The sequence below is a fragment of the Convolutriloba macropyga genome, chromosome 10 (genome assembly GCF_964194025.1).
Source record: "Convolutriloba macropyga chromosome 10, txConMacr16.3, whole genome shotgun sequence".
In the NCBI taxonomy this organism is placed as follows: Eukaryota; Metazoa; Xenacoelomorpha; order Acoela; family Convolutidae; genus Convolutriloba; species Convolutriloba macropyga.
The window spans coordinates 24,342,601-24,365,848 of NC_134477.1; the positions used below are offsets into that span (position 1 = coordinate 24,342,601).

General features: G+C 37.3%; 1 protein-coding gene across 1 annotated transcript in view; it reads right to left on the reverse strand.

The window, feature by feature from the left end:
• Positions 1–2,813: 2,813 nt before the first annotated feature.
• LOC142348830 (X-ray radiation resistance-associated protein 1-like) overlaps positions 2,814–23,248 on the reverse strand; it is an 87,299-nt gene continuing 66,864 nt past the window's right edge. The window contains exons 10-15 of the mRNA XM_075400360.1: positions 10,706–10,847; positions 8,289–8,493; positions 5,376–5,568; positions 4,813–4,928; positions 4,542–4,706; positions 2,814–3,061 (exon numbers count right to left, since the gene is read on the reverse strand). Of these exons, the coding sequence (XP_075256475.1) occupies positions 3,011–3,061; positions 4,542–4,706; positions 4,813–4,928; positions 5,376–5,568; positions 8,289–8,493; positions 10,706–10,847 (872 nt within the window). The 3' untranslated portion in view covers positions 2,814–3,010. The remainder of the gene's footprint in view (positions 3,062–4,541; positions 4,707–4,812; positions 4,929–5,375; positions 5,569–8,288; positions 8,494–10,705; positions 10,848–23,248) is intronic.

Consider the following 23,248-nt stretch of genomic DNA (forward strand, 5'->3'; position numbering starts at 1 on the left):
GAACTAAGATCGACCTTCAAAATAAAAATTTGAAATTGAGTGAGGTAAGTCAGAAGTCAAATGTAAAAATAGTGCCCTTTGTAAAACGAAAAGCGTGATCCAAAGGTAAAACGAATAAAAAACCATAGCAGGACAAGCCCTGACCTGCAAGTCACAGTATTTTTATTGACTTAACAAAACTGCAGACCAAGAAAACTTTGAATCCATTGGAAAAACCATTTAAAAAAATCCATTAGAAAAATTGAAAAACAGTTAAAACGGAAGTCAATCTGCAGCATGTGAATAAGGACAAGCAAGAAAGAGCAATTTTGTTCAACCATTGTTCTAAACCAGCGAAATTTTGTTCTCGTAGATTTAAAATTAGAGTAAAAAAATTTACGCCGCAGACCACTCGATTGCTCGCTCCACTTTGGCTTCAACTTGATTTCAGAAATCAGGAAAATGTGTGAACTATTTTTTTGAAAAATAGAAAAACATAGCCCTCAGATTGCCGGAAAATAGCCGCGATAGAAGCTTGTGGCCTCCCATGGAATGGAAACAATTAATAAAATACTATAGACAGGTTGACAACCGTTCCTTTCATAGACCAATAGACCTTTTGGGTTAAATTCGGAGTGTTTTTTTATAAGACACATACGCTCTATAAGGAAAAAGCCCAAATAGAGCTTTTTGAAAACTAATGTTTGAATTGAAAAACGCTAATTCTCACGAACTAGGGCATATACGTTTGGCACTAAATAGATGCACAATATTGATCTTTAACTAGTTAATGTTAATAAAAATTGAAGTTCATTAACTGAGTTCAGAAATTATTTTTTTGAGTAAGGTAAGTCACGCAATTGACCTAAGTGCAGAACTAATGACGTCGCGCACACCTATTTTAACTGCAAAGCAGTAGAACTCACTGAAATTGAAGAATATTATGGTCGCAAGAATCATCGATAGAGACGATGAATTAAATAACATAACAGGACAAGTCCTTAAGTACCACTCAAAGATTTTCATTGACTAAACAGAAACTAGACCTAGAACGGGAAACCCAGTTCCAAAAAATGAGATCAAACAAATTAAAAAGTTAAAATTAATATCAAAATGTCGCATATGAACAAAACAGCACTAGCGAGGAAGCAGTTTTTGTTCAAATACTGTTTTGTCACTCTACTTGAAAATTAGAGTGAGTAAAATTCACACCGCAAAACCATTCGCCTTTTCACTCCACTTTTTGTTAAGGCGTGTCCAAAATAATTGCTTAAACTTGACCTCAGAAATCATGAAATTGTGTGAATTGAGCGTAAAATAATAGAATTGATCTTTAAAAAAATTGATAAACACGCAGATTGCCGGAAAAAAGCCGCAACAGACACTTGTGGCCCTCCACGGAATTGAAACAACTAAAAAAAATAAAATAGACAGATCAACCACCAGTCCTTTAATCTACCACTGGACTTTGTGTTAGATTCGGACTTTCATTTTCATGACATATACGCTATGTAAAGAAAAACCCTAATAGAGCTTTTCCTAAATTAAAGTTCGAAAGCAGAAACTCAAGACCCTAATAATCAGAATTAGGGCATATACGTTTGGCACTACTTAGTTGCACACTATTGGTCTTTATCTAGTTAATGTTCAGAAAATTTTCAAGTCCATTACTTGAGTTCAGATGTTATTTTTTGAGTGAGGTAAGTCACGCAATTGACGTATGGGTAAAAAAAAAATGATGTCGCGCGCACAAATTTTAACTGTTAAGCAGTATAAGTTTCTAAAATTGAGGAAGTAAACGGTCGCAAGAATCATCGATGCAGACGAATTAAAAAAACATAGCAGGACAGGTCCTGACGTACAATTCAAAAAATTTAATTGACTAAACAAAACCGACATAGTAGGGACTTATGTGAATTGGGACTATTTCCAAAAAAAGGGATGAAACAAATCATAAAAATTAAAAAATTAATGTTAAAAATGCCGCATGTGAACAAAAAATCGCTAGCGAGAAGGCAATTTTTGTTCAAACACAGTTTTCTCACTCTAATTTCAAATTAGAGTGAAAAAAAACTCACGCCAAAAAACCACTCGCTTTTTCGCTCCACTTCTTGTTTCGGTCTGATTACAATCACTACTCCAATTTGACTTCAAAGTGGGTGCATATTAATCGCTTCCCCCAGACGCAAAAAAAGCACGCACGCTTACAATCCAAATTCTTTGGATTGTGAAAAATAGCAACAATACAATCCAAATTCTTTGGATTTTTTGAAAAAATAGGAGCACTATCCTATAATAGCCGGCTGAGAAGCTGACGGCGGCTAATAAAAATAGATCACCATTATTCCTCTACTAGTAACAATGAAGCTAAATTTATAGCCGATGCGAGGCTGACGGTGGCTATTAATTACGCCATGTGCTGGGCAATAATGCACTGGGTTTTACGCAACTGCAATACCCCCTTATGTTGACGGTCGGAGGCAATATGCTAGCTTTTTTTTTAACCGGTGAAGAGAATTTCCAGCCACTACATTCAATTGTGTTACTGTCGGTTCAATTTTTGAATAATCAAAGATTATTCCCCGCAACCATCTTTTCATCGTACACCTCTCTACTTTTGACTTGCGCTCAGTATATGGACCTTAAAATTTGATTTTCTCACGCCGCATTGACAGTTACATCCTGTTTCACTGATTAAAAAAGATAACTGTTGCTACCCTTCGATTCGTAAACTTGGTTTGTAAAAAAGACCGGTATAAAACCAATATTACTCTTCAAGTCGTAAAAAACTAATTTTACTGCAATAGATATTCACTCAGCTTAACCTATAAAAGTCAATAAAAATAGTCTTCAATTTCATGCCCATGAAACTAAAGTATTTTAGGATAGAATTCATACAAACTTTAATCATGTATTTACAAATGTACAATTCACATATCTCCAGTTGTCTAATTCTAAGTTTGACTATGTGTTTTCCTCTAGGTCCATCTGTTTTCTTTATCTTTTTGGTAGGCGAGGAAGGAGTTGGTCTTCATAGTTTCACTGATTTAGTCCCTGCAGACTTCTTATAGTTACTTTGAATCTGAAACAGACGCAACCGTTGATTACAATATCAGTGATCAAAAATTTACTCACAACACGTACTTAAGTAAAACATACTTCAATTTTTCATTATAATAATGGATTGATGGCCATTGGAACAATAATTTTTACGGGAGTGAAACCGATTATATCAACTTTCACTAGTTCCTAGCCAGAAGGCCGAGTGCTCTAAGGAGCTAGGTTTAGGCCATAGTATCTTCGGATGCGTGGGTTCGAATCCCACTCCTGTCAACATCTAGTCTTTACTCTTCTAGTAAAAGTATTTCAATAATTCTTCAGCGTTTCATATGCCATAATCAGAGCTTTGATACATTAATTTAATGTCTCCAAAGCAGTCACATAAAATTTAGAACTTTTTCATTTTAGTACTCTCCAGGTTTAGTTTATGCATACGATCAACCGCGAGCTCAGAAATAATACTTTCACTAGTGCTGGGGGTTCCAAATGACGGGGTTGGGTGGTCAGGACCAGAGGAAGGAGGGTTTTGGGTGTGGGGGTAACTGAGGGAGGGGGAGGGAGGTGGGGTCCAACTTGTAAGATTAAGAACCGCCCTTCACACCATGAAATTGTCTCTTCAAGAGTTTTGGTGAATCACAATTTGAGACTGTGAGGCTTAAGACCCCGGACGTTACTTGTTTGACCTCCGGGCGTTATCTGTTTATCCTATTTTGAGGACGAAAAGTCAAAAGCGTCAGAAGAAAAATGGGTCCAGTGAAAAATTGCGTAAAAAAGACTACAGGATTAATTGCAACCAACTTTGTTTGATAGCAATTAAAAACTAATCAACAAGGTTCCTTGTTGATTAGTTATAAATTGCCTTCAAACAAAGTTGGTTGCAATTAGTCTTGTGGTCTTTTTTATGCAATTTTTCACTGGACCCCTTTTTCGTCAGAATACCAACTTTACAAAGCATAATGGATAAGAAATAAATGTGTTGCTTTTTTCTCACAAAACAGAAACACATTAGGAACGAACATTAAGCGCTATTTTGCATAAAAGTCGCAGATTTCTGAGATGGAACATAGCCTACAGATAAATAGTAAGGAGCCGTTATTGACTATTTTGAGCTTCAGAGGAACTGCTAATCCAGAGAAAACAATAGCATCCGACCTGCTACTCTCAAAAATGTGGATGCATCTAATATTCGAATCTGGATAGCAGGTTCGAATAACCATTAAGCTCTCACAAGGAAAGAGGGTCTGTTTAAGTTCGGATGTTTATAAAGAATCTTCGAGTCTTAAAAAAAGACAGCGCCACAATACAATTCAAATTCTTTGAATTGTAAAAAATTGCAAAAAATGGAGAGTACCTAAATAATAGCGGTTGAGAGGCTGAAGCCGGCTATTAAACAGTTCAACCGACCGTTTGGACATATTATTCACCTATAAATGGGCACTTTCACTATAAACTGCCTTTTAAATGGATTGGGGAAGAATGTGAGAATATGATAGATGGGTCACCTCGGCGACGAGTGAGTGAACCTGTTGGACCTTATGTCTGTCTGTATCGACCAGTGCCTTCTCCAGATTAGTCTCCACATATGCTACTCTGGTCTTCAAATCAGACAGTGTGTCGTAGAACAACTCCGTCTTGCTTTGATGCACCATCTTGGGTTTGGAGGGTCTCTACAACATACAAAAGCGCATTTTTAACCATCAAGGAGGCACCAAAGTTTACATTCGAACTCTTAGCAAGAGAAATGGGAAAACAAGTGCAACAAATAGGTTTTACCTTAAACTTGTCCGGTTGATAGAGATGCATGACTCTCTCGTGTGATACAGGAGTGTCACTGAACGACACAGGGTGTTTCAATGCATACTTCAGTGCCTTCACATTACTCTGAACATCTAAACACATCCTACCACTCTTATCGCTATTTTCATACAAAAAAGTATTAATCAATCTAAAATCCACCAAATCCGCAAGTGATTCAATAATATCTCAACATAGGAGATATTATTACACATAAGTTAAATACAGATAAAAGTTGACCGACTACCCTTTTAGGGGAGGGGCTTTCTCTTAATTGCCCTTTTTTACAAAAAAAAAATAATATCTCAAGCACAGGAGCAATAAAAGACCCAATCCAATTCATAGGAAACTTCATTTTTACCCAATATTATCTAAAGCAGCCCTTCATTGCACCTTTTTGACACCATATCAGCACCTTCCGCTCACAATTTACGGAGGTTATCCCTACTTAACCTTATTGTATAATACTTTTTTAAATTTCAATTTGCCGCCGTAGTTTAACAAAGTTGATTTATCAGATCCAGGCAGGCAAATATCTCAACCTTTTGGCAGATTGAGAGAGAACTTTTCCTCATCTTCGTTTGTCTGATAGAGCAGTCCGTATGGTCCCTTCCTGGACTTAGATGTTGTTGCCTTTGACATGAATCTACTCTTGCCATCTCTCACTTCGGACATGGTAGCAGGTTGTTCTGACTTTCCTGCATTAGTTGTAGTGTCTCCTTCTTGTTCATCCACCTACACCAGAATAATGAAAGAGAATACAATTCAGAAACCTCATCCATCAACTTCTCACACACTTTGTATACAAATAGCACCAGTCAGTAGGTAATATGACGTATCAGTGCCTTAAAAATAAGTCAAAATCGATTGGGCGAATAACATCAAAAACAGGTAACTTTCCTAAAAAAGAAACATAGCAGTCAAATTGCCGAAAAACAGACAGAGTTGACCCACTTGACTCACATCGGGATTGAAGCAGAAAAAGAAAAGAAATTGACAAAACTTCGTGTTCTAAATTGTTGTACAGTTTCAGTTCGAATCTGAAACTATACTTAGTTGAGCTTCTAAACTGAAGCTACTAAGCTTAATGCTTTTTACCAGCTATCAATCATTCTAATGACCTTTGGTAACCTAATGCAATATAACCTATGACCGGGCTTTATAGGTTCATCCCGTTTCTTTTGGTTTTGCTCATTTGATTTATCTTCACATTGCGTAATTCAATGCGTGAAAAATTTAAAATCCATTGTTGAAACAGTAAGTGAGGAAAGTCACGAATCAAGCGTGAAAAACGTGACTTATGTCAAACGAAAAATGTGATCAGAAGGTAAAGCGAATTAAAAACAAAAAAGAGCACCTAAATAACAGCCGTTGAGAGGCTGACGGCGGCTATTTGTAATTAATTTTAAAAAAAATGAAACTTTGGGCGAACATTGGGTAATAACAATTGATAAACCTCAAAGGAAATTTTGCATTTTGGAAATTTCTCAGATTAGTATTCAATTTCAAGATTCGAACTTTTTCTTTGTCTTCAATTTATTACTGTATTCAATTCCAACTGCTTTGAGCGTCATGAGAAAGCAGAGACAAGTCTATTACCCAATCCAATTTTCAGCACACTTTCATTTGAAATTTTATTTGAGTCAAATAGCGCGAGCGATTGAGTACATCTGCTTAAAATCTAGAAGACGAGATATTATTCAAGTAAATTAACATGACTAAACTGGACCCTATTTAAAACTACAAAAAAGATACAAATTCCATGCAAACCCAGTTAAAACCCAGAATATTTGCAGCAGACAGTGGGCCAAATAATACATACCCGGCAGATTGTTGGAAAATACCAACCGCCGCCATTACCCTGATTGGGATTGAAAAAAACAGATTGGAAAAAATTGACTGTTGTACAAAAACATTTTAAGTGAATTATTTTGATTTTATTTTGTGGTTAGACAATAACCTGTTTCAAAATGAGAAAATGCAGGGGCTATTATCAATAGCAGAAGCATTCGAGATGGTATCTAACATTCTAGGCACCATCGAACTGGGCATCTAAAATTGGGCTTTATGGGTTAACGCATTTCATGTTTTTGATTTCGTTTTTTGAAACTCAGAGTACTTTGCTGAGCAGCTGCTGCTTAAAGGCACTTTGACCAGAATGAGAGAGCAGGAAACTAGCCGAGACCATTCAACAAGATTAAACGCAAAATGTTGAACAAACTGTGAATTAAGTTAAGTAAAGCGAAACAAACTGTTCGACGTAGTAAAAAAAGGCCCAATACAAGGGGCGTCTGAGAAGATGAGGGCGGCTATTAAGCATAACCAATAAACGCCGGGCAAATCACCGTGGCAGGGAGGGAGGGAGGTGAAGTGGGGTGTGGTCAAACCCTAAGAACTGTACTTCACAGCATGAATTTCTATTACTTAAACAGTTTTGGTGAACCGCCCCTAGTTGGTGCAAGGCCCTTAGAGAACTGCTCAGTGACTTGATGACCTCCGGTCGCTATGTTTCTCCCATGGCTGAAGACGAAAAGTCAGACAAACATAACCGACTAGCGTCGGGTGAATTTCAGTTAAACGACTGGCGAGCGGTTGGCTTCGTCAGTAGCTAGTTGCTGCTTAGGGAGGTTAACTTAAGCTTAATTAAGGGGAAGGGGTGAGCATGGAAGGGGCGCGCGTGGGGGGTACGTGTAGAAGTAGGTGAAGTGGGTTGCAGTGACGGTAAGTAAGTGTTGAATGAGGTTGGTTAAGTGGTAGGGGGTTAGGTGGGGCGGGGATTAAGTGGGAGGGGTCAAACTCCAAGAACCGTCCTTCACACCATGAATTTGTTTCTTAAACAGTTTCGGTGAATCGCATACTTAGAACAAGGAGTAAGGCTCTAAGCGAGCTGCTCAGTCAATTAATGCCATCCAGGCTTTACCTGTTTATCCCGTTTTTGAGGTCCAAAAGTCAGATGGCCAGACGAAAAGTTCGTAGTACGAAAACTCGTAAGTACGAAAAAAACACGAGAGAAAGCGAATTTCTGTTCAAACACCGTTTTCTCACTATACTTTAAAACCACTCGCTTTTTAACTCCACTTCCTGTTTCGACGCGATTAAAATCATCATTTCAATTTGTCCTCAAAAATCATGAAAATGTGTGAACCGATCTGAAAAGAAAACAACGCCCCAATACAATTCAAGAAGTTCTTTGAAATGTAATGATATAAGACGAAAAGTCAGTTGTACGGAAAATCACATCAAAGAAAACAACAGGACAAAATCCATTACTACAAACTTTGTTTCAGAGCTATTAGAAAGCACTCTTCTAGTGTCACAAAAATGACATCAAACTTACGGAACATCATGAATCGCAAATGAATAAATTTTACAGGGTGCTTCATTGATGTAGAAGCTGCTAAGCCGATGCATACAATCAGTGTCAAAAATCGTGAAAGTTATTCTAGGACCGCAACCTGTGTCAGAAAGAAGGGTTCTTGATCAGCACCACCATCACCTTCAGTCTCCTCCTCCTCAGTTCTGTCTGCAAACCTGTGCCCACCATGACCAGACTCCTCTTCCTCGTGTAGGACGGGAACTGGAGCTAAATTTGGCAATTTGGGAGAACCTTTGTGAATCAGAACATCCTCTGTTGGCAGCCTGTCCATCTCCGTCGGCGCACTGGCAACAAAAATTTGCAAATTCTATCCCTTTCAGTAAAAACTATCTACGAGCATAGCTAGAAAAAGCTGTGATAGCTTCGAAGACCTAACTGAGGTCTCAAAAAGATAGTGAAAAAACAGCACAGACATTTCAGAAAATTCACTCGCGTGTCGTATAACACAGATAGAAATAGAGACAAGCTATCTAAAAAACATTCAGCGAATAATTAAACATAACCGACTAAACGTCGGAAGAATTGCTCTTGAACGACTAGTGGGAGCTCTAATCAATTGCAGCCTGCTTCAGTCGGGGGGGGGGGGGTAGCCTAAATGGGACTAAGAAGTTCTATAGTGGGCTTCAAATAACCACATTAGAGGTTAACATATACCACTATTAAGATTTAAAGTTAAAAAATGACACCAGTTTCGGCGCACTTTTTATTTGACTTTTCGTATTAAATTGCCGCCAATTGAGTTCAGCTGCTTGAAATTGTGATTGAGAGAGAATTTTAGATCACGCGAAATGCAAAAAGTCAAGGGCGTAAAAGTCACTCGAAAAGTCAAAACCGTCAAGCGAAAATTTTGCATAAAAAAAGACACACACGTTTACAATAATTGCAATGAACTGCGTTCAAGAGCAATTAATAAGGCTTACTAAAATTCACTCCGCAGAAGTCTTTTTAATAGGGACCTTTATTACACATATTAGTTCCCTTGACGTTTAAATAAGTCAAATTAAACATTGAAGCTTTTAAATTAAGCTTTTAAAAGTCATTTTATTGAGTGAGGTAGATAACGTATGATGAAAATGAACTGCGTTCAAGAGCATTTAATAAGGCTTACTAAAATTCACTCCGCAGAAGTCTTTTTAATAGGGACCTTTATTACACATATTAGTTCCCTTGACGCTTAAATAAGTCAAATTAAACATTGAAGCTTTTAAATTAAGCTTTTAAAAGTCATTTTATTGAGTGAGGTAGATAACGTATGATGAAAATATAATCACGCAAATGACATAAAAACCTTGGACGTGTAGAGAGAGAGGGAGAAATGATATCACGCGCAGAAAACGTTAGTGAGAGTAAGCAGTCAATTAGAAATTTTGAGTTTTTCAGCTTTGCTTTGTGAACAAAGAGCGTCAGACTACGAAACAAAAAAAAACAACAGAAGTCCTGAAACAATTCAAAGAATTTTCATTGACTAAACAAAAAACTAGACCTAGAATGGACTATGCATGGATTGGAAAAACCATTCAGAAAATACTATGAAACCTATATTGTGAAAAAAACCTAAAGAAAGGAAGCTAGTTAATGTTCAAATCTGGTTTTCTCACTCTGCTTCAAAACAAGAGTGAAAAAATTGCACGCCGCAAAACCACTCGCTCCACTTCCTGTTTCTGCGTGACCAAAATTATCAGTTTAATTTGACTTCAAAAAACATGAAAGTGTGTGAAGAGATCTGAAAAAGACAGCGCCTTAACGCAATTCAAAATATTTGGTTTGTAAACAAAACCACGAACACCGCAATATAGCTACGCTCAGCTGACAGCTTCGCAGCAAAAAATATCTCAAAACTACATCTGAAATTCAGATATTTGCTTCAAACTGCAACGAACATTTTCAAACGTACAATTACTGTTTAATATAAATGAGAAAATCACTTTGGAGGAAGAAGTGAAGTGAAAACTAAAAAAACTGCTTGTAGTTGCCACACGTGAAAAAAAAATTCCGCTCGTTCTGCAACGATTTTTTTCACACCACTTTTCTCGCTTTCTCTGAAAAAGGTGGTATGAATAAAGAACTCTCTCACTTCAATTTTTTCACTGCTCTTCAATTTCTTCAGTAGTTTGACCTAAACGTTGTTTTCACGCATTTCACCTGTTTCAAATACACTCCAACAAAATTACCGATAAAAAAGGCGCTCCACCAATACTACTCTTGCAGTAACAAAAAAGACGGCGCCTTAATACAACTCAAATTCTTTGAATTGTAAAAAAACCAAGGCTTGTGATAGCTCTACTCAGCTATCGCTATCGCAGTCTAATAAATTGCATCGAAAGCAATTTAAAACCGAGGCAACACACATATAAAACAAATTTTCTCCCAAAGTATTATTTATTATTTATTAAATAACAAATTTCTCCCAAAGTATTACGTATTAAGCAGCGATTTAAAAGAAAAAGTTCAACATTTTTGCGCAAATAGAGCCTTGACAGCTTTCGAGTTACTCACAATCTCATATGTTGCATATTGTCAGGTCCACTTTGAGGTCTCAAGGCTTCTACATCTGCACTCAGATTGGTACCAATTGGTGGCAAAGGAGCATTCTGATTGGCTGACATTGCTCTCAATGGTATAGCTACAGCGTCATAGTCTGCAAATACAATTTTACATTATCCCAGCCATGAAGCATAACTTCACGCCAATTACTTTATTAATTCTACTCCTAATTCGTGTTGAAGGAGCACACCTCTTTAAAAGTAGTCTCTTTTGAGGAGGTTTTAGTTGACCTAAGTATATCAGTGGCATCTTCAGAACAAGCATTTCTCCTTCAGTTTTTATTTGTACGGTATGCTTATTCATTGTGGCTATTTCCATTACTTTCATTTCTGCTCAATAGATTTCAGCAACTAGATGTTGCGCTGCGACACTTATTTTTGTCGACTGGATTTTCTTTAAACGCTTTAAAGACTTGTATGCTTTATGCTTAACAGTAATGGTAAATATATGAATAGAGCGCACGCGCATTCGCTCGATAACCCCCAATCCTATATTTAGAACACTCGATGATTAAGTAATACACGTAAAAAAACGCGCTATTTCACTCATTTTAAAATTAGCTTCACTTTCATTAAAAATTTTTCATAACATTAAAACAAAAATTAACATAGCCGGCAGATTGCCGGAATAGCTGCGAAAGAATAGACTTGCGTGCCGTATCATAGAGATAGAAACAGAGACAGATCTAAATTGAAAAAAAACGACGCCGCTCAAAAAGCTAGGTAAAAAACAATAAGCGATACATTAGTAAAGCCTGTTAAAATTCATCCCGCAGAAGCCTCTTATTAGGGACCTTTACTGCACATATGAGTTCCTTTGACCTTAAAGAAATTCAAATTAAACTTAGGTTTTAAAGTACAAAAGTCATTTTATTGAGTGAGGTAAGTCACTTGTGATCAAAATCTAATCACACAAAAAAACTTTTGCTATAGAGAGTGAGAAATTACATCACGCGCACGAACGCCGTTAGTGAGAGGAAGAAGTCACTCAGAAAATTTTACTTTTTCAACTTTGCTGTGTGAACAAATGTAAAACGAAAAAGAGCGTCAGAAGACGAAACAAAAAAACATAGCAGGACAAGTCCTGACGTACAATTCAAAGAATTTTCGTTGACTAAACAATGAACGAATTATAACGGACTATGAGTGCAATGGAAACCCCTTCTCTAAAAAATCAAAAAAAAAAATAGAAAAAATGGTGAAATGAAGTGGGAAAACCATTTAGAAAAAAATCCGATCCAAAAAATTGAAAAAACAGTAAAAATCAACGTGAAATTGCCGCATGTGAACAAAAAACCACTAGCGAGAAAGCGAATTTTTGTTCAGACACCGTTTTCTCACTCTACTTTAACATTAGAGCGAAAAAAAAATCACGCCCCAAAACCACTCGCTTTTTCGCTCCATTTCCTGTTTCGGCGTGACCAAAATCACTACTCCAATTTGACTTCAAAAATCATCAAAATGTGTGAACAGATCTTAAAAACATAGCCGGAAGAATTCAGGAAACGACTCGAAGAGCAAATCCACTTAAACGCCATCCTATTACTCATCAGACGAAACGTGCATCCACTAAATTATGATTATCTTGAAAAAACCATTAAAACAAAAGTAAAAACAAGAAATTCAAATCTGTTAAAATATGTTAGAAAATCTGATCAAATTTTTTCATATATTCAGATCCCGAAAAAATGTCTTCGGAAAATTACTTCATAAAAACAACTAGTACCTACTAAAACCACTTATGAGAGTTTTTTATAAATACTCGGAGCCAAATCATGAAAAAAAGCCAACATGAAATAAAAAACTGAAAAAAGTTGAAAAAGTTGGAAAAAGTTGGAAAATTTTTTAATATTACACGAGCACATAGATCCAAAGAAAAACTCCTCTCACCCATTTGGATATCCAGATGCATGCTATATAATCGGCAATTCATAATAGGCTAAGAAATTTGTCTAAAAACAGAAAAATATGAAAGACTGCAAAAAAAAAAAATAAGAAAAATAGTTCCAATCTTCTCCATTTTTTTGTTATATTTCTCAACAAAAAAATGCTTCATATCCACAAAACTGTAAACACTTGTTATCTAAAAACTGCACAAGTAATAGGGGTCTTTTCAATACCCATTTTAGGCAGTAAATCAAAACAATCGTTAAAAAATTGCAAAAATTAGCCCAAAAATCGGCAAAAAACAAGAAAAACCTCCGAATTAGCATAAAAATCATACGAATTTTCAAAAACCTTCAATCCACTACCAAAAACAGGATTGCAAAGCTCAAATGCAAAACCACTCTTTTCGCTCTACTCGGCATTTTGTTCAGCACCAAAATCAAAATTTTTTCACGCGTTTCATTTCCCGCTTCAAAAATCACTCCAATAAAATGGATAAAAAGGACTTCTCCAATACTCCTCTTCGAGTCGTAAAAAAAGACAGCGCCCCAATACAATTCAAATTGTTTGAATTGTAAAAAAACCAAGAGCACCGCAATATAGCTACGCTCAGCTTACAGCTTTGCAGCTATAAAAACCACTTAAAACCAATTATGTGCTGCAACTTTGTTGACATGTGCAGCAGTTACACAATAAGTTAAACTGCTACCCTTATCTGTGAAACAGCTTCTTTGCTCTAAGAAGCTGCTTCTTTTAGAACACCATAAGGTCTAGTTTTAATACCATCTGCAATTTTTCAACCACCAAAGGGCGATATAGTGCAAGTTTTGCTTCGTGAACTATAGTCATTTCATGTTTGAGTGAATTTAATTTAAATTGGAAAATACAATTATTGTCACTACTCAATAATGCGTTAAAAATTCATATCTGTTTAGTTGATGTTTGTGTGATGCTTTAGTTAGACCTTTCTCTTTAGTAGTGTTACAATAATATGCTTCAGAAAAATATAGCTTCAGTAATATATTCACCTAAAAGCTCATCTTCCATTTGACCTAATTTACATCCAATGCCAAAATTCATTTATGTAAACAAATTGATACATTATAAGTTTACTTAACTATAATATTACAAACCCAACATAATTGAACTTATTTTGTTTGATCACACTTCTATAATTATGTACAGCAACAAGGTGATCACTAAAAAGTGTTGCTGATATTTATATGTCACAATAATCATAAATTTAAGGTGTGCTTGGTTAGGGAAATCATGGTTTAAATCATTTCTAAGTTCAGTCAATTCTCAGAAAGTTTTCTTGCGATCAACCTTGTGCCCACAAATCACCATGGCGCCCACGCATTTGAGTATTTGCCTTTTATTTGTTCCCAGAAACCCTCACAATCGGGTCTTCAAAATTTCTTTAAAATCAACCCACACAATCGGGTTGAACAGAAGAAATGAGCATTGTCCCCACTCATTGGGTGACAAACAAGTTCGCGCACAGCAATAACTGGGCAACTAAAATTGGGTGAGTCAATACTGTAAATTAACTATTGTGGGGCTGAAGGTGTTGTCGCAGGAATGAGTCTCATAACACGGGATCTCTGGCGATCAGCATTGTGGCTGAACCTCTCATTAAAGTCACTGAGACTCCTTGAGATAATCGATTGTAGGCAACTGATAAACCAGCTGGTTGAAAGTTTCGGTTATCGGCAAGCAAGGCTATACGTTTCAAAGTTTTTCGGACCAAATCTGAGAAGCCCCCGAAAGATTCAAACGCGAGTGGTACAAACTGGATACCTATTTCGGCACATTTTTGGGCATATTGTTCATATTTCCTATCTTCAGCATTTGTCAGAGCAAAACCACACCTCCTCGCCGCATCTGAAATTAGACTGGGCTGCAGTGGGGAAGTTATGGTTACGTCTAACGCAGATGGTTGTCCCGCTGACCAGCTGGGCAAGTATATGTCTCCTGGCCTTGAGTTATTATCTGGAATCAAATTTTTCTGTTCGCAGACGGGCGATAAGTTTGCGGTCGAGCAAGCAGCAAATATCCTATCCCTCACTCTATCGTGCCGCGATATCATATCCCCCCGACCATGACAGCTTAAAGCGTGATCACCCAGCTTGTCCAGTCTGCCGTTTTGACAGTAAGGGCACTTTCGTTCCTCAATGTATAACGGAACACCAATCCGATACTTCAATGCGGCTCTGAATTCATTTGGCTGAAGGTGAAGGCCCAGACTAGGGATTGGAGGTGCGGAAAGCCAGGCACCAGATTGAGGCAACGTTAGTGAAAGCAAACGAGCTTTCTCCCGATTTGAAGTCTGATTACCAAGAAGGTCAGAAAAAGCAGCATCGTCAAGTGCCTCCTGAATCTTGTGTTGCGCATATTGGCTAATTTCTAGATTCTTCAGTTCTTCCACTGTTTCTTTGAAAATTTGATTGTCTGTAATTTTCTCACCGGTTATTTGTTCCACTAAAGCGTCTGCCTGCGATACTGACCCAACAAACGCAGCTTTCAATTGGTCAATTGCTTGTCTAATTCCAACGCCAGTTTTGCTTATTGGTAGACAAGCCTGCTTCCAAGCGTTGTCACTTATAAGGGTGCCTAACATATTCTCAAATGTTGTTCTCTGAAGCTTGTCAAAATCCTGCAAAATAACAGAGGATTCGTCAGATGGTGTTACATCGCAGGGAATATACCATCTTTGGGGCACCAAGACAGCTTCGAAGAATTCCAAGCGCACAATGTGGGTCGTCTAGGTACGCCAAGTTGTCGAGCAGTTTTTCTATTTTGTTGACTCTTTTTCTCAAACATGCAGCAACAAAACTGGGATTGCCGATGGCAGCGCCCAAGATCTCGAGTCCTTCTTTGCTATTTCTTTTTATTCTGTTATCTATAGCGTTCAGATCAACGGGTGACCAAAGCTCACATTTTTCTATTCTGAGCTCTAAGCCGCATCCTTCACCCAAATTTGTCAACAAATTCAATGCTGTGCAAAATTGTTGGTGGGTACCAGCTAGGATGCCATCATCCAAATACCAATTATGCTGTACTAGATTTGGTAATTTTGTTTCAATTTCTTTAATGATTGGCCACAGAGCTAGTGAAAACAAAAGCGGCCCCAAAGGATCCCCTTGTTGGACTCCCGATTGGCTACTTAAGTATGTGTTGTTAAAATGCAAATGACTGTGTTGTGAGTAGCAAAAAGTCGCAAAAGGGGCAACACTAGGTAAGAATTTTGCGACTGCTTCCAAAACCTTGCTTCTTTTTACCGAATTGAAGGCATTTTTGAAATCAATCTGCAATATTCCGGAATCTTTTGACCTTTGCAGTTTTTCAAATGAAACTCTTGTTGCATGTACTATGCCCTCAGCACCACCCTTGACTGCTACCCCCAATTGTTTTGTGTTAAAAAGATCAGCAGCATCTGAATTCGCTTCACGAGCTATGCATTTAGCAATAAGACGACGAATGACTTCCCCAACAGCGATAGGACGGACCCCACCTTTATATGTTGGTCTACCTCCTAATAATTTGTATCTATCCGGTTTATTTACAATTTCCACATTTTATCTTCTACCTTCAAACATTCTACCTTCTATCACATAGTTATTTTTTATCGTTTTGTTAACTTTAACTTAATTAATGGTTTATAATTCTTTTGTAAATTATATTTAATATTGAGGTGGGTGAAATCGCATATATTACCTTTTGTGTTTTCTTGAAACTATTAAACTAACATTTAATTCAAAAACAATATATCTATTTCACCTGTGATTGGCTTGTCACGAGCAAAGCTCGTTTACCACGGATGTGGTCTGTTCATACTCCAGGTCAATGCATCTTAGAGATTCCCCAGTAGCTAATCCTTCAAATCTACATGATGTGTATAATCAATTGAAGTGATAATACACTAAATAATTTCCTTTTTTGGAATTAGTACTTCAGTTCGATTATCAATATCATGTTACTGTTTTACTTTACACTATTATTATTTAATGGCATACCTTTAGTTAAATGTATTAAGGAAGATTGTGTATCTATTTAATGCTCTTACATACCTATCACCAAGTATAGTCGATACATCACCTCTTATTCCTTTTTCTAGTATGAGTGATAAATCATACTTATCTTCTTTAGAATGCTTCAGATGAATATTTGTTTTCCTTAAACCTGTCGATAAAGTTAAACCTGGAGTTGAATATGTATACCATGGATCGATTTCATAACCTTCTAAACATATATCTTTAAAATTTCCAATGCTTGTGATTGTATATTTACATCTTGTTTCAAGTAAAACAATGAGCCATCTTTCATTGTTGCACATTTAACATTAAATATACATCCAACATCTAATGCAAAGGAATCTTTTTCAGTTTTAGCTCAAACCTCTAGCTTTACATTGCGTTTAGCTAGTTTTTTAAACAATGAATGTATTTTAAATTGAGATCCATTACAAAAGTATAATGGTATGAAATGTTGGTCCTCTGCATTCATGTTACCTGAATGATGAGAATAACCTCTATAATTACCATTAAGATGGTCAAGGTCTCTAACAAAATCTGTGAGTACAAGTTTCTGACAATAGTAAGTTATTTGGTCGATTAATTACAATCAAGGCTTGTTAACCTGTATCACTATTCAAATCCATCACAATGTTTAATTTTACTAAGCTATTGAAATTAATTTCATATGTTAATATTGTATTAGCTAGATGTTCACCAGAATTTTTATCCATATATGTTATTTAATGATCCTCAATTCGATCAGGATATTTAGATTTGATAATTAAATTATAACAGAAGGGTAATTATACATTTTCTTTTGTGTTAAAGGATTCAATGTCACAACACATTGTAAATGGTACTTTGTTTTTAAAATAATTATACAATTTTCTGTAATATTAATATGAGTATGTTATTTTTGTTGCAAGTTCTTCACATAAGTGTTTATAAATATCGAAATTATGTTCTGTTGAATTATTAAACAATTTAAACAGGTATATGACTTATTGTTTGAAAAACAAAGTGCTGATTTATTAGTAAATAAGACGTAGCGATCTTTATATTGTAAAAAAAATTAGATCTATTATAATCATTGTGTTCTTAATAAGGTTCCCTTAAAACCTTTACCCTAATTTACTTAAAATATATGAAAAGTGAAGTTATCTAAGTTTTTTAGTTTAAGTTGTTTTTCTGTTTGCCCTATCATGCGGAAAATCAGCACATGGAAACATAATTTTATGGAAATGCTAAACATACTTTGATGTTCTTTCTTTATCTTTAACTGTTTGAAACGTAAGCTAAAAACATCATAATAAACAGTAGCTACAATTCACGTTAATAACATCGATTATGAAAGATGATTTAAATGGTAATTCAAAATAACTTCTACCAACTGAATTATAATATGAAATGTAATGTTGTTGATATTCCTCTTATTAACGTACACACCGATTCTCTTCATTCAGTTTGATAAGATATAGAAAACCAGAAATAACCTGAAATGAACAATTCTATTAAAATGATCATCATTGGCAACCTATGGGACCTATCATTAATGGGACTAAAGGACAAAACAAAGTGTAAAAAAATGGCAAAACACAAAAAATCGGTAATAGTTCTTGAAAACAGTTAGTTTTAAAGTCGTAGAAAACACTAGCTTTGAACTGAATAAATTAAAAGGATTGAAAAAACCCACACTATGAGACCTAACCTTAACGCGATTATATGATAACACAAAAAAAAGTACAAAAAAAACAAAAATTAACATTTTTGAGAATAAATTGGGTCAAAGCCGTTAATAAAGTTTATCTACGCCTTACTGGCAACCAATGAGACCTGTCATGAATGATACTAAGAGATTTAAGACAACAAAAAAAACTATTAAAGAGGCAAAACTCAAACAATCATAACAATTTTCTCTTAACAAATGATGGCAAAATCACAAAAAGCATTAGTTTTTTGTTGGTGATTTCCAGCAATTGCCAACAGAACACATATATAGCATAATATTAGCACTCAGTAGAAAAAACACTAAGAAGAGACGTCCAATTGCCGCACGTGAAAAAGAATTGGCTTTCAAAATAGAAAAACTTGTTAAAATGCCCGCTTCCCATCAATTTTAAAGGTAATTTGAAAAAAAAAATCAATCCTGCTCGCTTTACATATCTAGCTTGATAAAAATGGCCGCTCTAATTTGACTTCCCACAGACAGGAAAAAGTAGAAAAAAGGCGAACAGATCTTAAAGAGCGCACCAATAATATGATATAAATGGATTGCAAAAGCATATCACGACAAATTCGGACCTACCATTAAAATAATTTTCATTGACTAAACAAAAAAGCTAGATATGCATAGAAAAGGGCTCGAAAAACTATTTTAAAAAGTCTATCCAAAACTATCCAAAAAATTGAACAAAAAACATCGAAATATTATAGTCAATTTGCCGCATGTGAAATTATTATCGGGAAAGAGTATTTTTGTTCAAGCACCGTTTTCTCACTAAACATTAAAATGAAAGAAAAAAATTCCACCGCAAAACCAGTCGCATTTTTGCTCCTTTTCTTGTTTCGGCGTAATGAAAATCACTACAATTTGACTTGAACTGTAAAAAAAATTAAAGGTCCTAAAATTCAATTGAAAAAAATTAAAAATAAAACAGCACAATAATATCATTCCCTTTAGATGAACAGCTTCTTATGAAATAAAAATTATATACCACGACCTTTACGAAAATAACCAGAACACAACATAAATCCAAAACTATAACCTGCAAACTGCCAGAAAATAGCCACCATTGAGAAAAAAGCAATTGAAAGAACTCGTTTCTGAGTGTCAGTGTGTTTGAAATTGGTGTTCGGATTCTTTTGATTTTGCTCTATTGATCTTGACCGTATTCCCTACATTGCGTAACTCAAGGAGTGAAAGATTTATAAAATCCAGTCGATACAGTGAGTGATGTAAGTCATGATTAAAACGTAAGTCGTGACTTATGTGACATAAAAAACGTGATTGAAAAAGAAACGCAAATTATAAAAAGTGCCTAAAAACAGTTGAGAGGCTGACACCGGCTATCAAAAATATTTTCATTTCTCATTTAGGAAAGAAGGATTATCAAAGATATTTGGTCCAACAACGTCAATCTCGACAGACTGCGAGTTTAGCCAGCAAAAAAATTGTAGAAAACGACTGTGAGACAAAGTAAGGGACAACAATAACGACATAGCAAAAACCGATTAATAATGTCCGATTAGGGTCTATAAAAAAGTCAGAGTAATTGAAAAGCACAAAAATACCAAAAAATTTTCAACATCAATCGCGCCATCCGTCAATTGAAAGCATATAACAATTTAGAAGAAAACAATTCAGAAACTACTTAAGAAAATTAAAAACGAAGTCAGGCAACAATTAGAAGTTCATTAACTTTCGAAAATAAATGTCTAAGCCAATAAAAACATAACCGACTAACGTCGGGCGAATTGCTCTCAAACGACCGGCGAGCGGTTGGCTTGGTCAGTAGCTAGCCACGGGGGGGGGGGGGGGGGGGGTGCACCGGGGGCTGATGGGGGCAGCACTGGGTGGGGGGGGCAAAAGCGCGGTGGGGGGGGGGGTGGAGCCAATAGTGGGGGTGGGGGGGGTCAACAAAGGGGGGGGTGTCAACCTCTAAGAACCGCCCCTCACACCATAAGTATAAGTATAAGTCTCCAAGACAGTTTGAGCTGAAACAGACCTGAAAGGCTCTAAGAGCACATAATGCCCGCTGGGCGCTACCTGTTTATCCCGTTTTTGAGGACGAAAAGTCAAAAGCGTCAGACGAACAATTGGTCAAGCGAAAAATCGCATAAAAAAAAAGACCGACAGGACTAATATAATTGCTACAAAACTTCGTTTGAGAGCAATTAATCACTAGCAATAAAACGGAACACTTAATTTGATTTCTTTATTCCTCGAGATATGAAATGCGACCTGTCATTAATAAGAACAGCGCCAAGACAGAACAACACGATTTCAAAAACATCACAAAATTAGTCATATTTTTATCGAAAACAAGAGTCAAAATCTTCAAAACCGTTAGACTAAATAATATAAAACAATTGGGCGGGAGTTAGGTGATCGTCCTCCAAGCTGCGGAAGCGAACTTGTGCAACAGAAAACGCACAGGGTGACGGGAACGGGCAGGAACAAATCAGAAACGACGATTCCACGATCTCCCCATTCCCGAACATCAAGAATTTCAAAGACCCAGCAGCTGGTCCGAGCACCTCTCCCAAAAACTTACATGGCAAGAACAGTTCTTGGTTCGCTCCTACCCCGATGGGATTTTGGTGGCTGACCCAATAGTACCTGTCCACCTGAGTCAGCTAATACTTTTGGTTGGGAATGCCAAAGTAAAAACAGCCCCCACGCTATGTGGAATTTTTTGGAAGCAACAAGCATTAGCGTGAACTAGACCAGAGCTTAACCAAACAATTAGCTTAAATAAGCAAGGCTGCACGCAGACCAGGAGTCGCTAGAGGAAGCATCGAGGAGCTCACCATCCTAAGCCCAAGCAGCGCAGGAATCGAAGGCAAAAGACGAGCTTGATCGAAGGGAATTAAAACTCCAAATCCACCCAGGTTGCGAGCAGCCTCAGGGTCTGACGAAAAGTTTCTCTTCCCGTGTCCACCACGCGCGTGCACCTGCGGCGCTGTAAACGAGTTAAACGTTAAGGCAGGGGACAAAGTAAACAACAGCATCAACTCTGAGCGCAGGAGTGCGAAGGCGGAGACAAGCAGTACACGCAGTGGTCACCTGGCATGGTAGCCGCTTCCACTGAACGGAAAAACAAAGGGAAAAAAAGAAATCCGATTGAAGAGCACTGGAAGGCGGGAAGAGAACGGAGCACATAGAGGAGGTCAGCGAAAAAAGGAATGGAACACAATCCCAAAAAGAAGCAGTTAATCACCTGGAACCTGCAACGCCTCGCAGTCAACGAGAGAAACAAAGGAAGACTGGCACGAGAAGTAGCGCATGCTCTTAGAGAAGGATGAAGGATGGGAAAACTTCTAATCTCCGAACTTTGGGCCAAAACGCAAGGTATTATATGGCTGGGCGAAGACAGCAAACAGGTTGCCGAAGAACATTCTCCTCGGTCAGAAATAAAACATTCTCCACTATCAGGAAAACTAGTGCCCTACAGTAATGGACAGAATAAGGACAGAAAAAGGTCTTCTCCGAGAGGATAACATCTGTGGAAGTGTATATTATCCGACTGATGTCGGTCTACCAACCACAGTGGAGCAATGGACCAGGGAGAATTGACGAATATCGGCATGCCTTGGAAGATGAGATTGACAGAACCCAAACCGGACAAAGAATTCAAATAGGGATCATAACGCACATACCGGCCAAGAAGAATCTGGAGACACCAAAGGCAGATCTTCATAGAGGACGCCAACAACAGAAGCAGGATATGCATATGATCTTCTGGATTGGAGTAAAGCTTTAACATGGTTTAACAGGAGTCATTGCAAACGGTTTGATCTGGATAGGTTTTTGAAGAGGAAAAAGGAGAGACAACCTGGCTAGGAAGTTGGTAAGCTAAGAGATCTGGAAATGGAGTGGTGGGATCAGTCACTGTCAACGTGCCAAGCTCCCGATGAAAAAGAAGATATGGATACTATGTTCCGCCTCCTGAGACAGCTTGGATGTCGAAACAGGAAAACAGATACGAGGACCAAACTAACAGTTTACCGAATGCAAAGGCGTAGAGGAAGCGATAAAGGACATTAGGGATTCCCATCCTGGATAGGACAGCGTACGTATCAAGTATATCAAACTTCCGTGCCCGAAGGTCCAAAGCATAACTATAATGATAGTCCAGGAAATTTTCCAAAGCATATAGGATGATATCCTCAAAACAGGTCAGATTGTCCCTCTTCAAAAGAGAGGATCCAAAACTGATAAGAACACAAAAGAGGAATTTGTTTGCTGGCTATGGGCAGTAGAATCTTAGCGAAAATCGTGGCAAAAAGCCCAAGGCTTTGTCGGAAAAGCAAAATCAGCTTGATGAGAATCAGACTGGCTTTCGCAGTAGATGTTCGAAAGATGACGCAACTTAGCTGACTGGTGAGGATCACAAAAGACGCAAAGATCTGAGGAAAAGAACAGCACACCACCAGATGAAGACCCCAAGGACACAGACGCGGTTGTTTGATCATTGTAAAGAGTATACCGCGGTTTGCGAAATAATGAATGAAAGGAATGTCTGATTCCTTACCAGATTTACAAAAAGCAACGAAACCACGCAAGGAACGAGACCACAGAGGGATACTCCATATCTCCCTGCCTGTTTAACATCTATTGCCAGGTGGTAATGCGGATCGCGGAGAAATACGGAAAAATCACCAACGTTGAACCTCGTCTCTCGTCGCTGAAATAAATGAGTGGGCAGAGAATGTCCAAAATGTCATGAGCCAACTCAAGGAGAGCAACAACGACGACAAAGATTAGGCTTTTTGACTCAAACGAAACGGAGACATGAATGATGGGCAGTTGGCTCGTTCCTGAATAAGATATCAGCAACAGAAAAGGAAGAGCGGGTTTCCTCTGGACGAAA